The sequence below is a fragment of the Marmota monax genome, unplaced genomic scaffold, assembly GCF_021218885.2.
Source record: "Marmota monax isolate L192 unplaced genomic scaffold, Marmota_monax_Labrador192_F-V1.1 WCK01_AAM20220418_F8-fsc00099, whole genome shotgun sequence".
In the NCBI taxonomy this organism is placed as follows: Eukaryota; Metazoa; Chordata; class Mammalia; order Rodentia; family Sciuridae; genus Marmota; species Marmota monax.
The window spans coordinates 1,822,886-1,850,751 of NW_026692126.1; the positions used below are offsets into that span (position 1 = coordinate 1,822,886).

Here is a 27,866-nt window from a genome sequence, read left to right on the forward strand (position 1 = left end):
ATTAGTACGGTCTACAACTACCACATCTACCACCTCACAGAACTCCTGGCTCATCATGAGCCTAATCAAAATCTGTATCAAACCTAAGAATTAAGGATGAAAAGAGGGACTAGTGGACACTCTGAAGGGAATAGAGTTTGAGGGGAGGAGAAGTAAAGGCTTCAGATGTCTCACTCTAGAACATTCCATGATGCTTAATGTAGGATACAGACAAGAGCAAAGTCTAGAGAATGTCTTCCTAACTCCAGAGAGTCAAAGGGCAAAGGAGTCGATAGTCTCTTCCATGATTCCTCTACCATAAACATCCATTAAAAATCAATTCCACACTCATTCCCTCACCACATCTTCCTTACTTTCTCAAGAAATGCAGTCTAATTCAAATATATGAACGAGAATAGTTTCCCATAATGCACCTGAAAGCTTCTATTGGAACGAGCTTTCTGCCCTTCATCTTACCTTCAGCAGAAATCAGGTCAGGGAGTATGAAGGTGGAGACATCTAGGTGGCAAAGAATACAAAATTTAATTAAACAGTGTTGTTCAGAGGGTGGGAAATGAAGGATTGGACCTACATGCAAGAGAAGGGCAGCCCTGGTTGTGGGATTAAGAGCACTAAACATGCATTTCTATACACCTCTCTTCCTCAAATGTTAGAAATATATAGTTCTCTTTTTGAAGGAGAACAATTGTTAAGGATTCTTAAGAATATGTATCTAAGAACCTCGGGTTCAGAATCAATGGCTTTTGAAATTATATTTAATGATAATATCTTTCCATTGTAAGTTATAATTACAAAGAGAAAAAGGTTTTCTTTGTAATTAGAGTATTTTTCATATTACCATCAAATGAAAACTTTTTTCAATAGTGTGCACACTGCAGATATCTGAGAATACATTCAAGGATTGCAGATTGAGAAATAGCTCCATAAGCTCCCAATCTGGCTGCCATGAAAAATTTCCGAAGAAGACTCATCATTATTGCAACAGCGGTAGTTTTCTCAATCTTCTGTTTCATTAATGAAAACCCCTTTGATACTACAAGTTTCCTGTCTTTGGTGAGTATCAGAAATTTTAGATGGGGCCAAATCGAAAACCTTGGATTGGAAGAAAAGACATTATCTTAATGTGTGAAATTATCACAAATACTGCAGAAATTTAAAGAAGAAGAAAAGAATTCCTGAGGAATCAATGTTTCAGTTTTCTTTAATGAATTCAATAAGGGATAATGACACTCTGTAATAGAAAGAAATCAGAGTTGGGAAGGAATAGCATTTATTTAATGCTTCAGCAGATTTGGCCCTTTTCTGTGGATACTGATGAGATAGAAATTTTTTTCCTTGTTTTATAAGCTTGTTTTAGAAACTATCCCTTGGTTTTCAAAGTTATCCATTTTTCTCCATTTTATCCTTCTTTAAGATCCTGAACCTCAGAGAAGTTAAATCATTTCTCAAAACCAAGAAAAATTTTAAGGACTAGAGAAATTCACCAAAAGCCAGAAAAGGCAAAGGGGAGAAGGGAGAGTGGGGAATAAATAGGCAATGTTACACCATGGGTCATGTGTATCTCTTAGCTCATGTTCTTGCAAAAGAAATTTCAAGCAAGAGAAATAAAGCAAAGTATATTAGACGGAAGAGGAAAGCACTCTCAAGGGAGACAGCTGGTCATTTCAGAGAGAGAGTGACATCACACTCCTATATTCCTTAGTTAGGGACGCTTCTAGAGAGTCCTGCCCAGGTACCATCTCTGAACATTTAACCAACAGTAGAATTGCATCTGATTTCTAAGTCCCTGCTGCACATGATTTTACCCATAGGTACCCAAGCTAAACCCATGAGGGAACAAAAATCTTCAATTACAATGAGATGCTAAAGATTTAAAGGCAACTCTTGGTCATCTTGGCCCATGCTGACCAGTTCTAATTGGAACTTGTTTATGTATATTTTATGGTCAGTAGTCTTTGCTTTTAATTATTCTTGTTTCCCTGAGTCTTAGGATCTTTGGTCTGTGTTAAGGTCACAAATGTCCCTTTTCAAGGTAAACTCTCATTATCAGAGTGGTCTTCAGACATGAATTTCTCAGCCCTGAACCTGAGTATAACAGGTTACTTGTCAAGGAATGTAGCATATCTTATTGACTAAGCCAGAGCAGGACTGGAATGGTCTTGAGTAAATTGCTTCTTAAAAGAAAACATGTGGAAGGCCAGCACATAGGCCCAGTCTATAGAATTATCCCCTTAACTTCATGTTCCTACTGCTCATGACTATCTGTTACCTATCAGGAAGAATTTTAGTTTGGGGACTGGGTAGTATTATGTGGCCTCCTGCATCTCACACTTAACACATGCTATGCCCTTCATGGAATTAATGACCCATATTAGACTGTAACCATAGGGATGGTTTGAAGGGGAAGAATGACCTTAGATCATTTCTTGCATATATCACAGGAAAGGTAGAGAAATCCCAACTCCCTCTACCCCAGGATCCATAAGAATCCTTAGCACAGAACTTTTCTAGAAGAAAAGAACAAAACTTGACTTGAGCCTGAAAAATCAGCCGTGTCCTAGAGATTATTTCATTACTTAGTACAAAGGGGGAATTCATCCAGCCATTATTTCCAGAAGTGATGAATCACATAACTGAATCTTACTCTGTCCTCAGGAGGAAAAGAAGCTGGTAAGTTGGCAGAGAATCCGGATGCAGATCACATCTGGTGGAACAAAATACCTCAAAGCCTTCAAAGATATGCAGAAAAATTCAGAACCACTAAAAAATGTGAAATCCCACATCTTGATTGGAGCCCTTCCCATGGAAAAAAGTGAGTGTCTGTAAGGGATGTAGATCATCCAGGCAAGAATAGAGAGGCAAGGTAGGTGGAAAGGAAGGGGAACAGACATCCAGAACTTCCCATCCCCTCTTCTGATAAAATAGGGAGATGACAGGAAAGTCCTGGAGGAAACAAGGGGAAAGGAGATTGTGTCAAGAGGAAGAAGTTGGGAGGTAACAATACAGTGGGCCGTTTTTGAGGGTTCCAAGATCCACTGGAAAAGGGATCCACTTTTTCAAGATCCATGAAAAATACTAGGGCAGGAGCTGAAGCTACTGTCCACAGGAGGAATTTCTTCTAGGGAAACCTCGACTGGGCTCTGAAGGCCTTTCTTCTGCTTTGTTCAGCTCAGCCAGATCACCCAGGAAAATCTGTCTTCCTTAAGTTACACCTACAAAATTCCATCAAAGCAAAACACCTAGCTTAGTGTTTGATTAACTGGAGACTTTAGCTTAGTCAGGTTGACACATAAACGGATAGCAGAAAGAGAATTTTAAATATTTTAAAATGAGCAAGTTTACTTCCAGTTCTGTAAACATTTAAAAGGGATTAACAGTAAATATAATTTGTGAAGGATCATTACACCTTATCTTAGCTGTACATCATTACTATCTGTAATTATTTGAAATATATCTCACAAACCTTGATGATTGTAAAAACACAAAGTTTCCATTTCAGATGAATAAGGACAGAAAGTGTCACAATTAAACAATTTAACCAGAGTCCTTAACTCTTTTTACTAAGTAAAAGGAAAACAAAGAGGTAAAATCTCATATGCATGATAGAAAATGGAGTGGAAAAAAATATTTAATATCAATTAATATACCTCTGATTATGAATTACCTGAAGATCTTAGTTTTGATCAGAAGGTTGTAAATTTAACTTTCTTAACAGTACAGATTAAAACATTTTATAGCCACTATCTGAATTTTAAAAATATTTTTATGTCCAAAAGATTCAATTCATAGTTTCCTTTAAATTAAAAATGATTGCCTTTTCAAAAGGTGATTCATATTTTCCATTTATTATACAAAGGAACTTGTATTAGTCTATTTCCACAAACTTAATATGGATATCACCTTATATCCTAGCTTGCTGAGGATTGCATCAAGAATAGGTATTGAATTTCATCAGATGATTTTGGGGTCATCAATTGATTAATCAATTTAGGCAACTGACTAATTTTTCTCCTTTAATCTATTACTACCCCATTGTACAGCCATCCTTGCATTACCAGTATAAGTGCTACCTGATCATTATGTGTTCTTTTAATGTCCCCCTTAATACAATTTATTTAATATCTTATTTGAAAGTTTTACTTTATGTTGGGCTATAGTTCTATGTGTTTTTACTTTCTTTCAACAAATATGTAAGTACCTACTATATACCAGGCACAATACTAGATAATTTATATCCAAGAATATGGTAGAATCAATGCAAAAACTTTCCATATTTTTTCAGGTCATTTAACAAACTACTTATTTCTCAAGTATTTCATTTTTACTATGAAAACATCTGGACCTAAAATATGCAATTTCTTTTTTCTCTCCCTGCCCCCGCTGCATTTGTTAGTGTTCTATCATTGAGTTATTCCCCCAGAACTACCTTTTGAATTTTTATTTTGAGATAGGGTCTTGATAAATTTCCCAGGCTGGTCTCAAAATAATAATGCTCCTGCCTCAGTTTCCCAAGTTGCTGGGATTATAGGCATGTGCCACCATGCCTGGTTTCACTTTCTTTTAAAGTTCTTTAATCACTCTTAAATTTTATCCAGGTTTTCTACACTATTCTTGATAATTTGATGACTTATACAATTTGATGACTTATATTTTCCTAGAACATCATCCATTGTTGCTATATTTTCAAATGTAATAGATATGTAATTGGTAGTCTTATCATTTTTTAATATTTTATGCAATATGTAAGATACACCAAAAGAATACCCAGTTTAAAAATAAAATTATACGATTAAAGTTCTTCTCTGTATTCCTCACCTATCAATACAACTTATTTTTTATTTTGTTGTTGTTGAGAGTACTGGGGATTAAACCCAAGGCCTGCACACCTACAAGGCAAGTGCTTTACCACCAAGTATAGCACCAGTCCCTGGTTTTCCCCTCCCCTAGAGGTAGTACTGTGCTGAATTTGGTATTTATTATTCCCTTATATTTCTCTATAATCTTACTATATATGTCATTATCCTCAATTGATATTATTTTGCCTATTTTTACTTCACAAAAGTAGCAAGGGGGTCTGGGGATGTAGCTCAGGGGTAAAGTGCTTGCTTAGCATGTGCAAGGCCTCAGTTTTAATCCCCTGCAACATAAAAAAAAAAGTGTTATCCTCCAGGCCCAATGGCACAAGCCTTAAATCCCAGTGGCTTGAAAGGCTGAGACAGGATCACGAGTTCAAAGCCAGCCTCAGCAAAAGCATGGCACTAAGCAACTCAGTGAGACCTGTCTCTAAATAAAGTATAAAATAGGGCTGGGGATGTGGCTCCCTGATTGAGTGACCCTGAGTTGAATCCCCAGTACCTAAAAACAAAACTGCATGTGTTTTTTCCGGAACTTTCTTTTTTCATTTAGTATTATTTTGTGATATTCCTTTCTCTTCTTTTTCACTTACAATCCTATTAATAGAATATATAATAGGATTTGCAGTACCCTGTTATATAACATTTCTTTCACTTAATATCATATTTGTATTATACTATATATATAATCAAGCTATTGCAATTGTTCATTCACCCTTGAGTCACTGAAATGTTTTGACCCATTCTTCTGCTGATGAACACTAAGGTTATTTCTAGGTTTTTACTACTAAGCATGTTGCTACGAATATTTTTGCACACAAATCCTTATAAACACATGTGAGAAATTCTCTAGGGTACATTCTTAGGAGTGAAATTGCTAGAACACAAGATAGGCATATCTTTGTTAGATTTTTTTGCCAAATTGTTCCCTAAAATAGGTTACCAAAAGAAAACAAAAGTACACCCACCATAGTTATCACTGGTTCACTCTCTACTGCCAATTATGCTTTAAATAAACTGACATACTAAAGATTTTTTTTAGCTGCTCAGGAGCCTGAGGCAAGTGGTCACTCAAGCTCAGGAGTTCAAGGCCAGTCTAGGAAACACAGAAAGACCTGGACTAAAAAATAATTTTTTCAATGACTTATCAGTTTATATTCCCACCATCAAGATACAAATCCATGTTGTTCTGTATCCTTGCCATCTGTTACCATTGTCAGATTTTTCAATTTCTGAAATTCTTTAGTTTTAATTTGTTCTTCCCTGATTACCAAGGCAGTTGAGAAATTGTCTATTGATCATTTATGTTTTATCTTTTGTGACATGACAATTCATCCATTTTGTCCATTTTTCTAATTTTTTTTTTAGTACTTTGTTATGGTTTGGCTATAAGATGTCCCCCAAAAGCACCTGTGTTAAATGCAGAAATGTTCTGAGTTGAAATAATTGGATTGTGATAACTATGAACTAATCAGTCCCTCCCAGTTCAAATGGATGGGGTGGTAACTGTAGGCAGGTAGGACTTGGCTGCAGGAGGTGGGTCACTAGGGGGAGTGCCTTAAACAGGTTCATGTTCCCTGGAGCCCCTTCCTCCCCTACCTGGTCTCTCTGCTTTCTGTCTACAATGAAGGAAGAAGCTTTCCTCCACCATATGCCCTCTGCCTCACCTTGGGCCTAGATCAATGGACTCAGCGATCCAGATTAAACCTTTGAAACCATGAGTCTGAAATAAACTTTTCCTCCTCTAAGTTGTTCTGGTTTGGACATTTGGGACACAAAAACCTAACACATACTTATTTTTTAAATTCTTCATTTCACCAGTTACAATGTACTTTCATTCTTAATACTATTTGTATTTTCTTTCTAAGTTTAGTTAATCTTTTTTCTAACAACCAACTTTTATTACTCTTCTTCAGCCTTTAATCTATTGTATTAATTACATTCTGCTTTGACCTTCTTACTTCCACACTGTGCCTCCCTTAGTTTTATTTTTGCCCTAGTTCCTTTGTTTCTCATTTCATTTATTCTTTGTGTTGCATTGTAGCAAATACATTGAAAGCTATTATGTCTCCTCTAAGTCCCACTTTAAACCATTTCTCACAGGTTTTGGTTTCTGGTGTTTTATACCATTTACTTCTAAGTAACTGGTAATTTCCATTTGGATTTCTTCATCAATCCTAGAGATTTAAAACAGTGGTTTTCCATTTCCAAATGGAAGTTTTTGGTTAGACTTCCATGATTACTTTCAGTTTTACTGCATTGTAGTCAAAGAATATAACCCATATAATTGCTATCTTCAGGACAATTATAAATAAAATTGGCTTCATTGTCTAATATACAGTCAATATCTTTGAAGTATATCTGAAAGTATATATATGCATCCTCTGACAATCAGTACACCACATACACATAAACCATGAATTTCTTTAATTATTTTATTCAAAACTCCTGATCTTCATTTTTGTTTAGTCTGTTGATTTCTTTCTTTTTTCTTTCTTTTTTTTTTTTTTTTTGGCACTAGGGATTGAACCCAGGTGCACCCAACCACTGAGCCCACATCCCCAGCCCTTTTTTAGATTTTATTTAGAGACAAGGTCTCACCACGTGACTTGGGGTCTCACTAGATTGCTGAGGCTGGCTTTGAACTTGCAATTCTCCTGCCTCAGCCTCCAGAGCCATTGTGATTACAGGCATGTGATACCACACCAGGCTATTCTCTTGATTTCTGACACAGGTAAAATGTTTCTAAGTGTAATTATGGATCTATTATTACTGCTTACATTTCTAAAGATTTATTTCATGCATAACTTTGAAATAGGTAAGTTCTATTTGTCAAGATTTGTACAATACATCTTTTTTTGTTACTATCTTCTCAATATTTCCATGTCCTGAGTGTATGTATTTTGTCATACAATGTAGACAGCTAGGTTTCATTTAACATTTTTCCAGATGTCTCTCTTCCCTATGGGTCTTGGGCCAATTTAGAAACACATGGGAGTTGGATAAGGAGTTTAGTAAAATAATCCCCCACCCCTTCATTTCACATAAATCTGGATTAGAAAGAGCATTTTGGGTCCAAGAACATAATCAGCTTTCCAATACATCACACTACCACCTGTTCCAATGCCCTTAAGTCCCAAATCTGAAGAAAGAAACTCAAAGCCTGAAAAAAAAAATGGTCTTTAGAGTAGGCACTTAAACATTCAAATAGCAGAGTTGCACCTGCTTCTTGCTCTACTGCATGGAAATTTTTGACCACAGAAGATGAGAATGAGGCTGCATATGCATGTTGCTATCATAACCCAGTCCTAAAATAAAACCATGGGTCGAAAACATTTCATATTTGCCATCTTATTTAATAAATCCATATTGTCATGGAGAGGGAAGTGGGAGTACTTCAAGACTATTTTAAGAAAAGCATGTTCCAGTTTAAATAGGTTTCTACAAGAAACGCAGGCTAGTTTTCATCCCCACAATCTCCTCTATATCTTCTTTCCTGACCCTATCTCCTGGACTTCTGACACCTTTCCACTGTGCTCTCTAGGATTCATGGTCAGTCATCAGCAAAGTTCCCTTTCTTCTTATAGATGGACTGTCCATGGTCCTGTCTAGTTGTAGCCTCTCCACTTTCACTAGATTCCACCTCCTCTTAATTACTCATGCACATCACTTCAATGAGTTGCTCTTTTCTGGGCCATTTTTTTTTTTTTTTTGGTACTGGGGATTGAACCCAGGGGCACTCAGCCACTGAACCACATCCCCAGCCTTACCCCACCACCACCACTTTTTAAAAAATTTTTGATACATGGTCTCTCTGAGTTGTTTAGGGCCTTGCCAAGTTGCTGAGGCTGGCTTTGAACTTGCAGTTCTTCTGCTTCAGCTTTCCAAACTGTTAGGATTATAGACATGCACCACTGCACCTGGCTCCTAAGCCATCAACTTTTTTGTCTCCTATATCATATAAACATGCTATGATTTTTCTAATCTTTTTTTTTTTTGGTACTGGGGATTGAACCCAGAGGCACACAACCACTGAGCCACATCCCCAGCCCTTTTTAATATTTTATTTAGAGACAGGGTCTCACTAAGTTGCTTAAAGCCTTGCTAAGTTGTTGAGGCTAGATTTGAACTTGCAATCCTCCTGCCTCAGCTTCCCAAATTGCTGGGATTATAGGCATGCACCACCATACCTGGCAATTTTTCTAATCTTGATGAAAGAGAGAAAACCTCTTTTAACACCACACATTTTTTTTACCCTCATCACCTTACTAAAATTACTCTTGTTCAGGTAAGTAACCAATGGCTTCCACATTGTTGTACCCACTGGTCACCTTCTAATCTCCATCTTACTTGATCTATTAGAGCATTTGGCCTTTGAACAAATGAATCACAGAGTCAATAACCACCAAGGGGCTGGTGGTGGCAAATCTGTTCTCAAGCTAAACTTTTAAGGGATTTTTATCTGAATAAATAAAGTGGAAGTTCTTCTAGGAGAAAGTCCATGATGTGAGTCCTGGGGCTGGAAAGAACAGAACTGAAGCCAAGAACTCCAGGTAACAGAGAGGAGCAGGAGACAACAAGTGACTATAGTCTTTTCCTCTAGAATGAAGTTCCTAGAAAAATTTTAATATGTCATCTTTATCCATTCCCTCCCACGTGATTTGAGAAAGGTAATGATTTAAAAAAATATTTTAAAAAAAGTTCTCCTTTGATCAGAGAGTAATTCCTAATATGGTTCATATTCAGTCCTGGGGAAGAGAAAACTTACTTAAACAACCATACATACATACATATGAAGATGGCCTATAGGAAGATCTATGAGTGTATCATAACCTCATCCCTAGCAACTACTTTCCACATTTCTCTAAGTTGATAAAGGTCCTCTTTTCTCCCAATCCTAGAACTGCTGACCATAGGAATTTCCTCAGTGCAGCGTCCCCAAGGGAGCTACCTCTTGGACACCCTGCATTCTCTCTTCTTTGCTTCTTCCTTGTATGAGCAGAAATACTTCATTGTTGTGGTACACCTGGGAGATCCTGACTCCAAATGGCTTGATAAAATGACCTCCAGCATCTCCATCCTCTTTAAACAACATATCCAGGCCAGGCAGCTAGTAGTGATCAATACTCCTCGTGAAAGCTATAATCCTTTGAAGAACCTTAAGAAAACCTTTAATGACACCTCCGCCTATGTAGCTTTTCGCTCCAAGCAGAACATGGATTATGCCTTCCTCATGAACTTTGCTACCAACCACTCTGATTACTTCCTGATGCTTGAAGATGATGTAAAATGTGCCCCAGAATTTGTCACCCAGATTGTCACCACACTCTCTGCCTGGGAAAGGAAATTTTGGGTGATTCTGGAGTTCTCTCAGCTGGGCTTCATTGGAAAACTCTTTCACATGAAAGACCTCCCTTATTTTGTTCGTTTCCTTCTCCTCTTTTACCAAGAAAGGTCCTGTGACTACCTTTTGTCCCATTTTCGTGACCTTCGCATGCAGCAAAAACCAATCCGATTTTCCCCCTCCCTTTTTCAGCATGTGGGCAGTTACTCATCCTTTGATGGCAAATTCAATATCCTCAAAGATAAAGAATTTGAGGACGATGACATTGGCCTTCCCAGTAACCCTGCTGCCACCATTTATACCAACCTTAATGTCATCAATAACTCTCTCCTCATGAATGCCTACAGCTTTGATAAAAATTTCTTTTATAGCCAAGAGGTTAAGGCTGGCAGCCATGTGACTGTGATTTTGGACAGGCCTGCTACAGTGTACCGAGTTCAAGTGCTGACTGGCTCTAAAGTAAAGAGGAGGAATCAGCTAAAAGAAGGGCAAGTAGAACTGGGCTATGATTCTACCAATCTGATCCATGACTGCGATGACTATATTCTTCTGGGGATGCTAGAAAATGGCATCTTGAATAAGCAAGTATTATCCAAAGATTCTGGGAAGAAGGTGAAATGTGTGAGATTGCTTGTGACAGCCACTTTACCCTGTGGATTAATAGTCAGAAACATCAATCTCTGGGTTAAAGAAAATTTAAATAATATACAAAAAGCCATTGGGGTTTCTGGGAGTGAGCAGGTTGGAAGTAGAGTCTTCAGAGGTAACAAAACATTAAAGTCTTAAAATTGGCAAGGGACATGTCTTTCTGGGTCCTTTCAGGAATCTTTTATTTAGTTGTAGATTGACACAATGACCTTATTTTATCTATCTATTTTTATGTGATGCTGAGGATTGAACCCAGTGCCTCACACATGCTAAGCGAGCACTCTACCACTGAGCCACAACCCCAGCCAAGGAATCTTAAAACAGAAGGCAAAGCCTGTTGAAAGTCAGAGTGAAGGTATCATCCTCTTGACCCCAGAGAGTCATGGTAGAAAGAGGGGGCTTGTGAAGACCTTCTCTGGTTTCCTATCCCAAAGGGTCTACCATTCTTTCCTGAATCAAGAACACAAGTCTTCTAAAACCCATGAGAAGAGCTGGGGTTGTGGCTCAGCAGCAGAGCACTTGCCTGGCATGTGCGAGGCACTGGGTTCAATCCTTAGCACCACATAAAAATAAGAGTATTGTGTCCTACAACTAAGACATAAATAAATAAAATAATAAAACTCATAAGAATATGCAAGTAAGGGGCTGGGGATGTGGCTCAAGCAGTAGCGCACTCGCCTGGCATGTGTGCAGCCTGGGTTCGATCCTCAGCACCACATACAAACAAAGATGTTGTGTCCGGCAAAAACTAAAATATGAATATTAAAATATTCTCTCTCTCTCTCTTTAAAAAAAAAGAATATGCAAGTAGGATCAACTGATGCGCATATCACCAAATTCTTGACAGCAAATGAGAAAAGACAAAGGGTCCTTCCACCAGCCAAGAAGTTGATTCACAAAAGGGTGAACTTCCTTTGTGACAGGGAAGGATAAATTTGCCAGGAACATGACTATTTTCCCTGGGCCTCATATTTCCACTGTAAAGTACTCGTTCATTCAACAGATACCTATGGAGTGCCTTCAATGGTTAGTTAGAATCCTGTTCTACATGGTCACCCAAACTGCCAGAGGATGCCTTTAAAATAGCATTTCAATTATTAAATATAATTTAACATGATTTTTTTGTAGCTCCTGTCTCCCTCATAGCCTTATTAATGGGACTCTGGGTAACTTGAATATTTCTGAAAGGAAAAAGTGTAGATGTCTTACTAAATTTAGATGTTTTACTAATGCCTTCACCTTAGTTTGAAATATTCCCAGAAAGATCTGAGCTCTGAGCTCAACAAGGGTGCAGTGTTTGAGCAATGGTTTTCCCTAGTTTGAAAACTATAATCCATGAAAGAAGGAAAAGGAAAGGAGCATTTTAGGAGACTTACTTGAGAAAAACTCAAATCAGAAGCCAGAGTATCTAAATGAATTGTAACCAGAGTGGTTAGAAAGAGATGGAGAATTTAGAAACAGGAGAATGGAATGGAAATAAGAATAGGAGATAGAACTTCTTGGGGCATCAGGTACAGGGGAACGGGGCGAGTGCATATGGCAGTCATGAAGGTGCCATGATTGATTGACAGACCCAGGTCTGTTGAGGGCCACAGCCGAGTCGGGATGACGCATGGCATTTTTGCCAGAAGTAGTGGTTGAGAGGTGACGCCAGCGAGCCATTAAGATGATGACTTTTGAGTTCTCGTGGAGTTCCCGTTGAGTTCCGGTTGAGCTCTCACAGGGATTCCTGAAGAGTTCGCATTGGTTGGGGAAGTGCTGGAGGAGGGATTTAAGGTTGGTGGTTCCTGGAGGAGCCGCGTGGGTGGCATTCGGGAGAGTTCCCTGGGAGCGTGTGTGGAGTGTGCTGGTGGAGTTCAGAAATGAAGTTTGTTCCTGCTTCAGTGGCTCGTGATTTGTGCCCAGCCAGACTGCGGCACAGGTCTTCCCTCTGGATCTACCTCAGTGTTGGTGTCAAGGCCATGCTTCCCATAGACTCTGCCTGACCACTGCAGGCTACTAAGCCAGACCCATTTGGCAAGATGGGGAAGCCCTCTAACTTGAAGAGTCTGAATCAATCTGTGGTTTCTTGAAACCACACTACAGTGGTGGACTCTTCCTAGTCACCCTCCATTCTCTGTCTCTTTCAACAGTTGTCACACCTTCATCAACCAAAGCCTCTCCCTGCCTTTTTCTCCCTCTACTAATAAATCTCTAATATGTCTAATTCTGGTTTTGTGTCAGCTTCTTGGGAGGTGTGAAGTAATGCAAGTTCAACCAAGAGCTGTCTAAGAAAGCAAACAGTAAGATGAGGATTTGGGACTGGCTTACTCGCAACCCTCGGAGATTAGATTATGGTTAAAATGAAGTCATAGAGGTTAAAGTGAGCATATCGTCACTATGGTCAAAATAGATAGGCAGCCAATAAAGCCCCACCTAATTTCTACAAACAAAAACCAACCAAACAAACAAAAACAGTAAGCTAAGGCTGAGGGCAGTCACCCTAATAAAGAGTCACAATCCAGGATGGGGATGTAGGTTGGAGGCAGAGTGCTTACCTACCATGGGCCAGGCCTGGGTTAGTCCCCTGCATCTCTCTCTCTCTCTCTCTCTCTCTCTCTCTCTCTCTCTCACACACACACACACACACACACACACACACACACGGGACTATCCATCCCATTGAGGGAAAAGGGGGGCCAGGTCCCTACAAGGAAATATTTTATAACATTGAAACACATACACTGTAATGAATTCCCAATCTTTTCTCCAAAAGAGACCAACAGCTGGGGAAAGACCAACAGCTGGAGAAAGGGAAATGCCAATTTTCATCACTACTGGACCAGGTCTGGGTAAATTCTGATATCCAAAGATTTAAAGCATGATTACAGCCTCCTGTTACAGTGGTAGCTTAAGGGGGCCAGGTTATAAATGGAGTCTTTGCTAAAGTCATGATTACCATGGGACCACTGTGTCCCCAGATCCATACAGCGAGCATTTTCACAGACCCTGTGTATAACTAGAATCAACATACTTGACAGTTGAAGTCACCCTACATTGGATCCTTGGCTTATGGGATAGCAGCTATCATAATGGGGAAGATCAAGCCTCTGAAGTGCCCCCAGCCCTAGCAAAGATAGTAAGGAAAAATATTATATCCCAGGTTGGAGGAGGATATAAATGCCATTACAGATCTAAAAGATACAGGGGTGGAAGTTCTTCTCAAGTACCGGTTTAATTCATTAGTCTGGATCCTGCAGAAACCAGATGGATCCTGAAAAATAATCATAGATTATCTCAAATTCATCCACCTAGAAACCAAATCACAGCTGCTATGCCAGACGGGGTATCATTGCTAAAACAATTAATAAGCCCTTGGGCATATGCTGTGCAGCCACTGATTTAGCAAATTCATTCTTCTCAATTCTGATTATGAAAGATCAGAAACAGTTCACATTCGTGTGAGACAATATTCATTTTCATCTTGGCCTCAGAGCTGTATTAACTTTCCTGCCCTCTCCCGTAATGCAGTCCAAAGAGATATAAACCTGAGACATCCCACAGAACATCCCACCAATCCATTACATTAATGACATCATGCTGATTAGGCAGGACAAGTAAGAAGTGTCTTAGGTGCTGGAGGTCTCAGTAACAGAGTGAGAGATAAACCCTTCAAAGATTTAGTGAAGTGAGCTTGAGTGATGTCTTCGGGGGGCCAGGGGGTTGGCAGGATAGTCTTTCTAATGTAAATAATAAATTGCTACATTTTGTATCTTCTACCTCAAAAGAGGAAGCAAAGTTCCTTCTAGGCTTTCTTGCTGGAGGCAACATTTGTCATACCTAGAAATACTGCTCCAACTCATTTATTGAGTGACACTGCAAAGTGCCGGTGTAGAGTAGTTCCTGGAGCAAGAAAAGGCTTCATAACAGGTCCAGACTACAAGGCAATAAGCCTTGCCACTTGGGCCAGAGTCCAACAGACTCTTAGGTGTCAGAGGTTATAGTAAAAGAGAAAGATGATAGGTGGAGTTTATGGGGAGCTCCAGTGGAAGAAGCATAATACATCCTCCTGGGATTCTGGAGCAAGGCCATGATCTACAGCAGAGAATTATAGGCTTTTGGAGAAACAGCTCCTAGTATGTAATGAGAAACCAGCCTCTACCTCAGAGCAAAGCCTGTCCAAGGAAGGGGGCGTGGCCCTTGTCCTTGGAAAAGCCCACAGAGCACTCCTAGGCACATACCCACCCTGCTGAGTTGTTTATCTATAAATAACAGGCGAGATCTGCGGAGCCAAGTGTCCCTGACTCAGTCAGGCTAGGTGAGGATGCATAGCAACCCCCTAGCAGCCACCAATCAGCATGAGACAGGAAAAATACCTGGGATGCCAGATGACCCTCCCAGTAGTTTATGGTGGTTGATAACATGTTGGGAAACCATGTAATTCAGCACGTACTCCCTTCGTGGCTTAAACCAATCAGTTCAAACGAATCCCCCTCTTGTACTAACCAATCACCCTTACCCAACTTGTTCCTGCCAGTGAATGTGCTAATCAATGTTAAGAGTTGTTGTTTGATTTTTTCCGCGGTGTGTGATGATTTGCTAAGAGATGCTATGATGTATGTGAAGTCCCTGCCTTCCCCAAAGAGTGTATAAAACTGCTGCAAACCCTGGGCTCAGGGCCTCTCAGCATCACCAGTTGCTGTGTAAGTGTGGAGAACCAAGCTAGCTCACAATAAACACCTCTTTGCTGCTTACATCGATCTTGGTCTCTGGTGGTCTTTTGGGGGTCCTGAATTGGAGCATATTAGTAATTGAGCTCTGTTAGATACAAAATTCTTCTGCATAGAGCACCCAATAACTATGAGTTCAAAACATCCCTTTATGAGCTGAATTCTTTCATAAAGTCGAAAGTCATAAAGTCAGTCAGGCCTAGCAACAACCCGTCAAATGATGAAAACATACATCTGGGATCAATCCTGAGCAGGTCAGGGCATAACAGGCTCATGAGCAGGTAGTTCAAACTCCCATGTCACCCAAAACAGTTGCACCAGACCCTCCCCCAGCTCACTCTTTTAGCCATATGGAGACCCTCCATATGGCTAAAAGAGTGAGCTGGGGGAGGGTCTGGTGCAGGAGGAAACAGAAAAGACACAAACTTGGTGCACATATAGATCTGTTCCATATGTGGTTATGATCTGAAAATGGATAGTGGCTGCCACATTCAGGAGTGACCTTGAAAGAGTAGAGAAGAAAGATCTTCCCACCGAGCAGCACTCACAATTCCTGGGCAGTAGCCAAGGGTGTGGCTGTTTGTTCAGGGACCTGGAAGTAAAAGGACTAGAAGACTGGAGATAAGAAGGACCTGGAGAAGGGAATGTGGAAGAACACACGGGCTTGGGCACAAAGTGAAGATTTTTGTGTCATATGTTAATACCAGAAAGCTTCTCCATAGAGAAAGCTCTGAACAACCAAATGGAAAAATGACTCAACCAATTTACAATATTCAACCTGGATATGGCACAGTGGGCACATGAATAGATTGGCGTGGTGAAAGATGTAGAGGATACATGTGGGGTCAGTTGCCGCAGTCTGGCTGGGCACAAAATCACAAGCCACCATACAGCTTGTAGATTCAAACAGCAACTCTTTATTCCCAAACTCACACCAGCCGTCTACAATCACGTTCTGGGGAAATCCACGTTCTCTGCCCAAATCCACCCCCACTGGGCTTCTGTCTCCCAAAAAATACTGTCTGAATCCCGTGAGAACTCAAGGGGAACTCAGGCAGAAGGATACGCCCTATTCCCAGCAGGAATAACCTTAAACCTGGAACCACCCTAAACCCGGATTGTCCTAAACCGGGAATGCCCTAAACCCGGATCCGCCCTGGTCCTTGAGCAAGGTCACCTTAGATGCAATGTCACTGCAAAATGTCCTATTTCCACGAGTCCTTCCACTAAGCAACATGGGGTACGCTGGCAAGGAAATTGTCATACCTACTTGGCTAATGGCTCCCAGCAGTCAGTGACATGGACTCTCAAAAAGACTGACCTAGCTACGGCAACAGAGACCAACACAAATAATCCATATGGCCCCATTCCTTGAGAAGACTAACTAGACATGAAGACCTTCCAGTCGATTCATCTTCACAGAAACAGATGTCTATTTGGGGATATAGTTGGTCCTTTCATGCCCACAGTCTCAGGTAGTGCCACTATGAAGGAGTTCATAAAAGGCCTGATCATTAGGTATGAAATCACATATAATATGGCGGGAGACCCACTTCACAGCTAAGGAGGTACAGAAGTGGGGCCCGTAAGATCCACTGGTCATATTATATCACTGCTGAGAACAAAAGACCTGACAAGAACAATTCATGGAGAAAAGTTTATTTGGGGGCTCGTGGTTTCAGAGGTCTCAGTCCATAGATGGCTGACGCCATTGCTCTGGGCCCAAAGTCTGGGAGAACATCATGGTGGAAAGTGTATGAAAGAGAAAAGCAGTGGGGAGCAGGGGGCCCAAGGAGAGAGAGAGAGAGAGAGAGAGAGAGAGAGAGAGAGAGCGAGCTCTTTAACATGGTAAAATATAAATCTCAAAGGCACATCTCCAACGACCCACCTCCTCCAGCCACCTTACCTGCTTTCAGTTACTACTCAGTTAATTCCTATCAGGGGATTAATTCACTGATTGTGTTAAGGCCCTCATAACCCAACCATTTCACCTCTAAACCTCCTTGCATTGTCTCACACATGAGCTTTAGCTGGGACACCTTATATCTAAACCATAACAACACACCATCCAGAAGCAGCTGATCTCACCGGGCACTGGAGTCACTTTCTAAAGACACATCTGAATTGCCGTCTCAGAGATGGGATTTAATTCCCTATCCCTCCTCCCTTTGTGCAGAACGTGGTCTGTAGAACCACACAGATGTTGAGGCCCTGGACTTTAGGTGTTCAACTCATAGATGGAATACATTTCTAACATAAAGCTATAGCACTCCAGAAAATCCATTTAAAACAACAAAGAAATAGGTCCTAGTTATTTTAAAAGAAGGTTTGTATCATGGCAAGATCCAGTCAGCTGACTTGGATAATATTCATGGATCCCCACCACCAGGCATTACATGCCAGCTGAAAAGTGGGGATAGATTCAGAAAAACTCCAACAACTCTTGATCTTCCAGGTCAGGAGATTGTGCCAATGGAACAGGCAAGTCCTGACCATATCATCAATGGACTTGGGGGAACTTTGACCCCACAGGCTGTATAGTCAACTTGTATTGTATGTCTTGCTGGAATGTAGGCTAAGGTCTATAGATCTGCCCAGCTAATCTGAACCAAATTCTCTGAGAAGAAAACTGAGACGGCCTGTAGAGAGCCCAGTACCCATTTGAAATCTATGTGATGAGGCCAAAATCAAGGCAAGGATTAATGAGCCTCTCAGAACTTCTCCCAACCTCCAATATAGAAGAAAGGTTGGTGACAAATTCTGGGGCTCTGCCGCAGTCTGGCTGGGCACAAAATCACGAGCCACCACACAGCTTGTAGATTCAAACAGCAACTCTTTATTCCCGAACTCACACCAGCCGTCTACAGACACGTTCTGGGGAAATCCACTTTCTCTGCCCAAATCCACTCCGCTGGGCTTCTCTCTCCCAAAAAATACTGTCTGAATCCCGTGAGAACTCAAGGGGAACTCAGGCAGCAGGATACGCCCTATTCCCAGCAGGAATAATCTTAAACCTTAAACCTGGAACCTAAACTGGGAACGCCCTAAACATGATTATCTTAAACCGGGAACACCCTAATCCGCCTTGGTCCTTGAGCAAGGTCACCTACATTCAATGTCACTGCAACATGGGGTACGCTGGCAAGGAAATTGTCATACCTACTTGGCTAATGGCTCCCAGCCTGTCTTCAGTAACCACTTCCTGGTTGTTTTTCTTCTACTCTATTACTCTTACACATCTGGGATGTGACTGGGATACAGAGGCACACAAACCCAAGGACAGGTGTTTACTAATGGATTACTGGATGAACATCAATCTTGCATTACTTACAACAATCTTCATAATCTAGACCAATCAGACTCATAACCTACTATCTCCTGCTCCACCCCAAATTGAGATCATTTAATATGCTTTATTCCTTAGTGTTGCCTTTAAAAATTCTTAATAAAAATCTTAATTAAAATTCTAAATTCCAATTCAAATCAAAATGTCATCTCCTCTCTGAAACCTTCCCTGATTACCCAGAAATGGTTAATAACACCTTTTGATATTTTCATAACATTTCATGCCAAAATTTGTTATAGCACATCTTTCAATCAAGAAATGTATTAAGTGCCTTCCATTTAATGAGAATTGAGCAGGCTGGGGATATGGCTCAAGCGGTAGCGTGCTCACCTGGCATGCGCGGATTGATGACAAGACATGGGAGATTTGGAGACGTGATGAACTTGATTTTGGTGGTGGTTACATGATTATATGTGTTTGTCAAAACCGTAGATTAAAACAAGTGACTTTACTATAAATAAGCTATATTTTAATTTATAAAAGAAAAAAATTAGATATTAGGACATGCCTACTAGAATGCTTAAAACTAGAAGGATTGAAAATACCAAGTGTTGTCAAAGAACTGAATGAACTGAATTCTCATATGTTGTTAGTGGGAATGCAAAATGGCATAGCCACTCTGATAAATGGTTTGGTAATTTCTTTTTTTAATACTTGTTTTTTAGTTTTAGGTAGACACATTATCTTTATTTTATTTTTACATGGTGCCTAGAATCGAACCCAGTGACTCATGCAAGCTGGGCAAGCGCACTACCACTTGAGCCCCTTGGTAATTTCTTGTAGAGTTAAATCTATATCTACCACTCAAGTCGGTCATTCTACTCTTGGATGTTTCTCCAAGAGAAATAAAAGCATATATCAAGGGAGAAGGGAAGAATAGAAGAAGTTCATTGGATTAGACAAAGGGGAATGAAGAGAAGGGAGGGGGGATAGGAATAGAAAAGATAGTAAATGCAGGCATAACTTTCCTATGTTCATATATGAATACATGACCAGTGTAATTCCACACCATACACAACCATAAGAATGGGATCCTAATTACAATAAGTTATGTTCCATATATATATAATATATTAAAATACATTCTATTGTCAAGTATATATAAAAAGAACAAATAAAATTTTTTAAAAAAGAAAGCATATGTCCAAAGATTTGCATATAAATTTTCATAGTAGTTTATTCATTGTAGACAAAACTGAAACAAACCAAATGTTCATCCAAAGTTAGGGCTGGGGATGTGGCTCAGTAGTAGAGCGCTTGCTAGCACATGCAAGGCCCTAGGTTCGATCTTCAGCACCATATAAAAATAAATAAATAAAATAAAGGTATTGTGCCCCAACTACAACTAAAAAATAAATATTAAAAAAAAGCCTTGAATAAACAAAGTGTGATATATCCACACAATGGAATACTACTTTGTAATAAAAGTGAAACAAACGACTGATCCAAGCAATGACATGGATGAATCTTGAAAGCATTTTGCTAAGGGTTAGATATGAAAGACTATATATTGTGTGATTATATTTATATTAAATTCTAGAAAGGGTAAACTATAGTGATAGAAAGCATAACAGCAGTTTCCTGAAAAGAGAGAGTTCTAAAGAACCACAAAGGAATTTTTTTAGGATGATAAAACTGTTTTGTATTGCCATGGTGGCACATGCCCATAATCCCAATGACTCAGGAAGCTGAGGCAAGAGGATCTCAAATTTGAGGCCAGCCTCAGCATCTTAGCAAGACCCAGTTTCGAATTAAAAAATAAAAGGGACTGAAGATGTAGCTCAGTGGTTAAGTGCCCTGGGTCAATCCTTAGTACTTAAAAAGAAAAAAGAACCATTCTATATCTGGACTATGATGGTAACATAACTATCTACATTTGTCAAAATTCAATGAACTGTACACTTACAATGGTTTATAAATTATATTTCAGTAAAGTGGAATTAAAATTTTAAAAACTAACAATTAATTATTAAAATCATACTGACATCATTTAAGTGCATTGGTAGAAAATAATCCCCAAGAAATAGGGATGTATAGAAACTGGATTTATCAAAGAGATGCTGTGGCAGATGAGTGAGGAAAAATGTTCATTTTAATAAACATCACAAGAAGTCATGGTCATCCCCATGGGGAAAATAATAGGATTGAAACAACTTCTACACAAAAATTTATCCTACATAATTATAAGAATACACAAAAACCATCATTACACACTCAGAAGCAGGAGAGGAGATAAATAAATGTTATGTGTAGTGATAAGGATAGTTAAACAGATTGGTGAAAGAAAAAATAGTAAAAATAACCATAAACATTCACAGTTAATAGTGACAAAATGCCAAGATAATTCTAAGGGTCAGAGAAAGTCTTTTCCATAAATGTTGCTAAAACAACTGGATGTTGATACCAAAAATGATCCTCATTCCATAAACAAGTATTAATTTGACCTAAAGGTAAAAGTAACCTAAAGGTAAAAGACCTACACCTAGACTGAAAGGTTAAAAAGTAGAAAGCTTCCAAAAGCAAACATAAGAGAATATTTTGGGATTTGGGCATGTAGCTCAGTGATAGAGGCCTTGGGCTCAATCCCCAGCATTACAAAAAAAAAAAAATGGGAGGGAAAAATCTCTTTAACAACCCTGTAATTATATTTTTAAATAGGATGAAAAATCACTGCTCACAAAAAAAAATAATAAAAAATTAAACTTCATCAAAATTACATGTAACTCTAATGAAAACTGAATTGCCTTCTTGATCTTCTCCATTTTAACTTTAATGTCAATATTATTAAAGGTTGGTTGGTTGGTTGGTTGGTTGGTGGTTGGTTGATTCCTAGAAGCAGGGTGAATGGAAAGACAGAGAAAGAATTAAAAGAAGAGACTTTAAAAAGGGAGAGAGAGAAGGGAAAGGGTTTTTAGTTCAAAGAAGTTATGCAATAGAAGTCCATGGTTTTAAGATGCTTGTCCTGTCAACAACACTATCATAAGTGAAATTTTAAGTGTAGGAAGAAAGAACTAGAAATATAGTTTCCAGTAATGAAACTTCAGAGTTTTACTATACAGTTTTAGGTCCAAGAGAACTAGTGTTTGAGGACCAATTTACAGTGACTAAGCCAGGTATGGTGGCTCACGGCTGTAATCCCAGTGGCTTGGGAGGCTGAGACAGGAGGATCTCAAGTTTAAAGCCTGCCACAGCAACTTACTAAAGTGCTAAGCAACTCAGTGAGACTCTGTCTAATAAAATACAAAATAAGCTGGGATGTGGCTCAGTGGCCAAGTGCCCCTGAGTTCTATCCCCAGTACAAAAAAAAAAAAAATGCAGTGACTAATAGGAGACTCACTAGACAGCACAGCATGATGCCAATCTGCTGAGGGAGGCAGCCCTGATTTATGCAGGGGCACTATCCTATAGAAGAAGGGATAACTCAGAATCCACCCTTGCTGATTTGATTCAAACTGATAGGTAATTTCCAAATTTCAAATCACAAGACTGAAAAACTGGTTTTGAAACTACACCTCTGTTTCAATCAATTTAACATCACTGTAAACAAAAGACCTGACAAGAACAACACAGTGGAATAAAAGTTTATTTTGGCTTTCAATTTCAAAGGCTCAGTCCATGGCTGGCCGACTCCAGAGGTCTGGACTCAATATGAAGTCAAACATCATGGAAGGATGTGGCAGAAGAAAGCAATTCAGGACTTGGCAATCAAGAAGCAAGGAGAGGTCTGGTTACCAGGACAAAATATAAATCCCAAAGGCACAACCTCTACCTGCCTAGTGGTTACCAACCAGTTAATCCATATTGGCGGATTAATCCATTGATTGGGTTAAGGCCCTCATAACCTGTTCATTTCACCTCTGAAAATTATTGCATTGTTTCACATATGAGATTTTGGGGGGACACCCATAATTAAATTATAAGAGCCTCTATCTCACCCAGAAACATGCTTAATGTGAGATCAGAGAGGTGCACAGCTCCCAGTCAGGGTGAACAATGGTTGTCAGGGGCAGTCTCCTGGGTGGATGACTAGTTTCAGCTACCTCATAGAAGTCACTTTGGGAACTCATCCAAAGTGAAATTCTTGCCTTTTGATAAACCCTCAAGCCATTTTTTTTTTCTGTAAGGCAGAAAGACTTCAATGGATATAGCACTCCAAACGCTTTGAAGATATGTACATGAATAGAAATTTTGGGTCACTTTCAGGTTTCCATCCATCTTACCAGCCTAGCATTGGGGAGATACAGCAACAAGCTTTCCTTTGGTCCTTCTGACTTGATTCAAAAACCTGCCTACAGTAATCCTGTAAAGGATCAGACACAAAAGTAAGTGTGGAGCTGAAAGACAAAATGCAATTTATTGATCCATAAAACCCATGAGGAGATTTGGTTTGAATTTGAAGTTTGGGGAAAATGTAATTAACACTGAACCCCTAGTTTCCTTTTCTTGGCAACACAGTGTTTCTGGTTGGGTCTCCAAGAGCAGATAAGCCAGGGAAGCTCCTCCAGTTAACCCAGGGAGGAGGTGATGGACATAGAAACTAAATTGAATCGAACACTTTGATCTTTGCCTTTCTTGAATGCTACACATATGGGGAAAAAGAAGAATTTGAAGGGAAAAGATTAAGGCAATAATAAACAGATCATGGTATCCAGGAGGAAGAATTGGGAACAGGAAGTGGAAGACTTCCAGACAGGAAGAAGACACTCCAAGCTCTCTTTTTATGATCATCATCATTATCACCATCATCATCATCATCTTTATCAGTATTGGGGATTGAACCCAGGGGCACTCTACCAGAGAGCTATATCCCGAACACTTTTTATATATTTTGAGAAAGGGTCTCCCTAAGTTATCCAGGCTGGTCCCCAACTTGCAATCCCCCTGCCTTAGCCTCTCAAGTAACTGGGATTGTGAGCATGCACCACCAAGCCTGGCTCCCCCCATGTTTTCTGAGCAGGAGGCACTCAAGATCCATAGGTGATACAAGCCAGTCACAATGGAGCATGCCTATAGTCCCAACAATTCTGGAGGCCGAGGCAGAAGGATTGCAATTGAGGGCCAGCCTGAACAATTTAGGGAGATTCTGTCTCAAAATAAAGTTAAAAGGACTGGGGATAGGGCTCAGTGGAAAAGTGCTCTTGGGTTCAATTCATAGCACTGCAACAACAACAAAAAAATTCATTGCTGCTCATATTTTTTTTTGTGTGTGTGTGTGTAGCGGCTCCTGGTCCAGCACCATGTATTCTTGCCTATGGATATGTCTCATATTTGCTGTGTCCTTAGTCCTCCTGAGATTCTTCCTTCAAGAGAATAAAGAACAACAAGTTGATTATAACACAATATTGGTGAGTACCAGAGATGGAGGCTGGACCATTCGCCAACCCATCAGTAGGAAATGTTCACAATTATGTAAAACACTCTAGACTCATCACAGGCATTCTGAGAGCACTTGAAAAATTCAGAGCATGTCACAGCAGAGATATGCTTTGAACCAGTCTGGAGATATGGTTAGGATGTGAGGAGGGACAGGGAAGAGGAGGGGGCACTGGAGGTGTGGAAAGGGTAGTACACAGCCACCTCTGGAGGACTATGCTGATTGGCAAGACCACACTGATTGTCAGAACCGCAGGCCACCAGGACCACATGGCTGCTGCCACCACCCTCACCAGGACCTGACAGGGGACATGTAATTCATCCCATTTCTCACATGAAGGGACTTGAAGTAACTTCTCCACTGTAAACACCTGCGAGTGAGAAGACCAAATCACACATGGGGGCGCACTCAGGCTTTGGAATCCACATTTTGTCTGGGCTGCCTCAGACCAGCCAGACAGAAGCACAAGGTGGCCTGGGGAAGGGGTGCAGAACTGGGTGTGGTTAGGCTGAGCGAGAGAAAAAACTTCAGACTGACCTGTGGCTGTGAGTTCCCTGAGCACAGGACCAGGCCTTGTCTTCAGCGTCTCCCTCAGAACCCAGCCCAGGCCTCAGGAGAGGCAGATGACACTGACCAGCCTGCTGATGATAAAGAAAGGGTGTGGCCAGAGGCAAGTCTACTCTGCATGGGCCTAGGAACTTCCCAGACACATTCCACACAAACCTGGCCACACATGCCCCACTCAGGGCCATGGCTTCTGCTGGGAAGCACTTTGAGGTGTGACCAGGTGGAGAGAGAGGGTAGCTGAGCCCTGACATTCATTCTCCCTGGTGACTGGGTCCTGGGGCTCATTCAGCCTGCCCCCAAGGGGGATGTGCTTCTCAGTTGTCTCCAGAGGGTCTGGGGATAAACCTCATGGCTGATACATATCTATCTTGTCCTCAGAAGGAGAAGAAAGAAATCCTTCAGCAGACAGTTCAGGAACAAATCAACTCTGAAATCAGTAACCATCTGGAAGTCTTCAGGGAGATGCAGAAAAACTCCCCTCTACTCCAGTGTGCCAACTACACACTCCTAGCTGGAGCCCTTCCCCAGGAAAAGAGTGAGTATGGGGGGAGCAGGCAGACTGGGCAAAGGTCAGACAAGGTATTTTAACTAGAAAAGGGAAGGAGGGCAAAGCGGAGTGAGCTGGTGGCTGGCAAGCACAGGAGGGCACTGTGAGCCAGGGCCGGGCTAGGGAATTCCAAGCAGGTCGCAATCCTGGGTGCATTTTCCTCTCTCCTGTTTACCTCTTGAATGCCCCACAGGATGAGAAGACCATAGTGACCCTGTGTTGGAGCCACCCCATGTGAAGCTCAGTCATGGCAGGCCCCCCGGGGGGGCGGGGAGCCAGGATGAGAGAGGAGCCCAGGGGAGCCCTGGGAGAGAGATCCAGGTAGAGGGAAAAGGGGGCGTGTGGGCTCTGTGTCCCAATACATTGCACTGCCAGACCCTGGGGCTTGCAGGGGTCCATGGAGTTTCTCTAATCTAGGTCTGAGTGACCCATGATGACTGAGATCATTCTGAAGGTCAAGGTCTTGCTAAGCATATTTGTCTTTGCTACATGGTGACCTCCTGCATCATACATAGCAGTGTCCTTCATGAGTTTCCCCCACATCCTTTCAAAGTACTGAAAAAAAGAAACCACTTCACAACTTCTGATCCCTTAGTAACCTCTCACCTGGACCATACACTCCCAGGGAAAAGAAAAGTGAATTTGTGCCAGGCATGGTGGCACATGCCTGTAATCCCGGTGACTTGGGAAGGAGGATCACAAGTTTCAGGGCAGCCTCAGCAGCTTAGCAAGACCCTGTCTCAAAAAACTAAAAAGTTCTGGGGATGTAGCTCAGTAGTAGAGCACCCCTGGGTTAATCCCCAGTACAATAACAACAAAAAGAAGACAAAAGAAAGAAAAGTGTTTGTCGCAGGGATTGGCATGAAGGGGAGGGTCTTAGGAGAGTCCTAGGAACTCTCCACCATCCTGAAGTGCTAAAGGTCCCCCTGTCTCTCTCAGAGCTGCTGACATTGGGCATTTCCTCAGTGCAACGCCCCCAAGGGAGCTACCTCCTGGACACCCTGCAGTCCCTGTTCCAAGTTTCCTCAGAAGCTGAGCTGAAGTCTATAGTGGTGCTGGTGCATCTGTCAGACCCTGACCCTGAGTGGCTCAGCCAAACAGTGGCCAATATTTCAGACCTCTTCAACCTACACATTGAAGCCAGAAAGCTGCTTGTGGTCCATGGGCTTCTGGATAACTCCCCGCTGAAGAACATAAACCAATACTCCTCCTGTGAAGAACTTTATTTCAGGCAGAAAGTGGATTATGCCCTGCTCATGAACTTTGCAAGCAACCTCTCTGATTACTTCCTGTTGATGGATGATCATGTTCAGTACACTTTCTATTTTGTCTCTGCCATCTACTGGGCATTATCAGCCTGGAAAGAATTCCCCTGGGTGATCCTGGAATTATCCAGCCTGAGATTCTCTGGGAAAGTGTTCCACTCCAGGGACCTCTCCCACCTGGCCTCTTTCTTCCTCCTCTTCCCCAAGAACACTTCTGCTCCCATGCTTCTCTCTAGATTTCATCTTCTCTTGGCACAAAATGTTCCAATTCATCTCAGTCCCTCCATGTTCCACCACATGGGCAATTATTCTGAACTGGAGGACACATGCTTTCCTGTGGAGAAGGACAAGGTCTCTGGGGAGCCAGACAATCCCACGGCTATTGTAGTCACTGACATGATGTCCATACTGAACATTGTTCCACTATACGCTTATGTTCTGAACGAGGAGCCCTACACTACCTTGGATCCTGAAAAAGGCAACCACCTCACAGTGATTCTGGATAGACCACAAAAAATCATCCGAATAGTGGTGCTGACAGGCATTGAGGAAAACGGGATGTATCAACTGCAAAAGGGCAGAGTACTACTGGGCTATGACATCATGGAACATTCCAAACGCTGTGTTCGCTATTTCCTGCTAGGGCCACTGGTACGAGGAAATTTAGACCAGAGGGTATTTTATGACGAAGATTCTATGGAGAAGCTGAGTTGTATACGACTGGAGGTGTCAGAGTCTCAGCAGTGGCTAGTGATCAGGCAGATCAAAGTCTGGACAGACCCTGAGGACGAGGAGAGTTAGAGGTCACAGTGGGCATTCTGGAATAGGGTTTGGGAATAGAGCTACAGGATTCACAAATAAATCCAGAAACTGAACAACAGCTGGTCCTTTTGAATAGGGTAATCACGTAATTTATTCTCCAAACTGGGACCCTTCAGAGAATGGAAGAAAGTGCTATTGAAAACTATACTGGAGGCCACCAGTGTGACAATACCTGCCTGTAATCCCAGCTACTCTGGAAACTGAGGCAGAAGGATCACAAGTTTAGGGTCATTCTTGGTAATTTAATAAGTCTCTGTCTGAAAGTAAAAAAAAGGGGTCTGGGGTTGTGGCTCAGTGGTAGAGCACTTGCCTAGCATGTGTGGGGCACTAGGTTTATTTCTTAGCATCACATTAAAAAAAATAAACAAATAAAATATTTTTAGAAGAGTTA

General features: G+C 41.0%; 1 protein-coding gene across 1 annotated transcript; it reads left to right on the plus strand.

Annotated features, from left to right (window-relative positions):
• Positions 1-945: 945 nt before the first annotated feature.
• LOC124106192 (alpha-1,3-mannosyl-glycoprotein 4-beta-N-acetylglucosaminyltransferase C-like) lies at positions 946-27,454 on the plus strand. Its single transcript, XM_058585537.1, has 5 exons — positions 946-1,053; positions 2,656-2,812; positions 9,755-10,809; positions 25,220-25,376; positions 26,328-27,454. The coding sequence occupies exons 1-5, from the start codon at positions 946-948 to the stop codon at positions 27,452-27,454; spliced, it is 2,604 nt and encodes an 867-aa protein (XP_058441520.1).
• Positions 27,455-27,866: the final 412 nt, after the last annotated feature.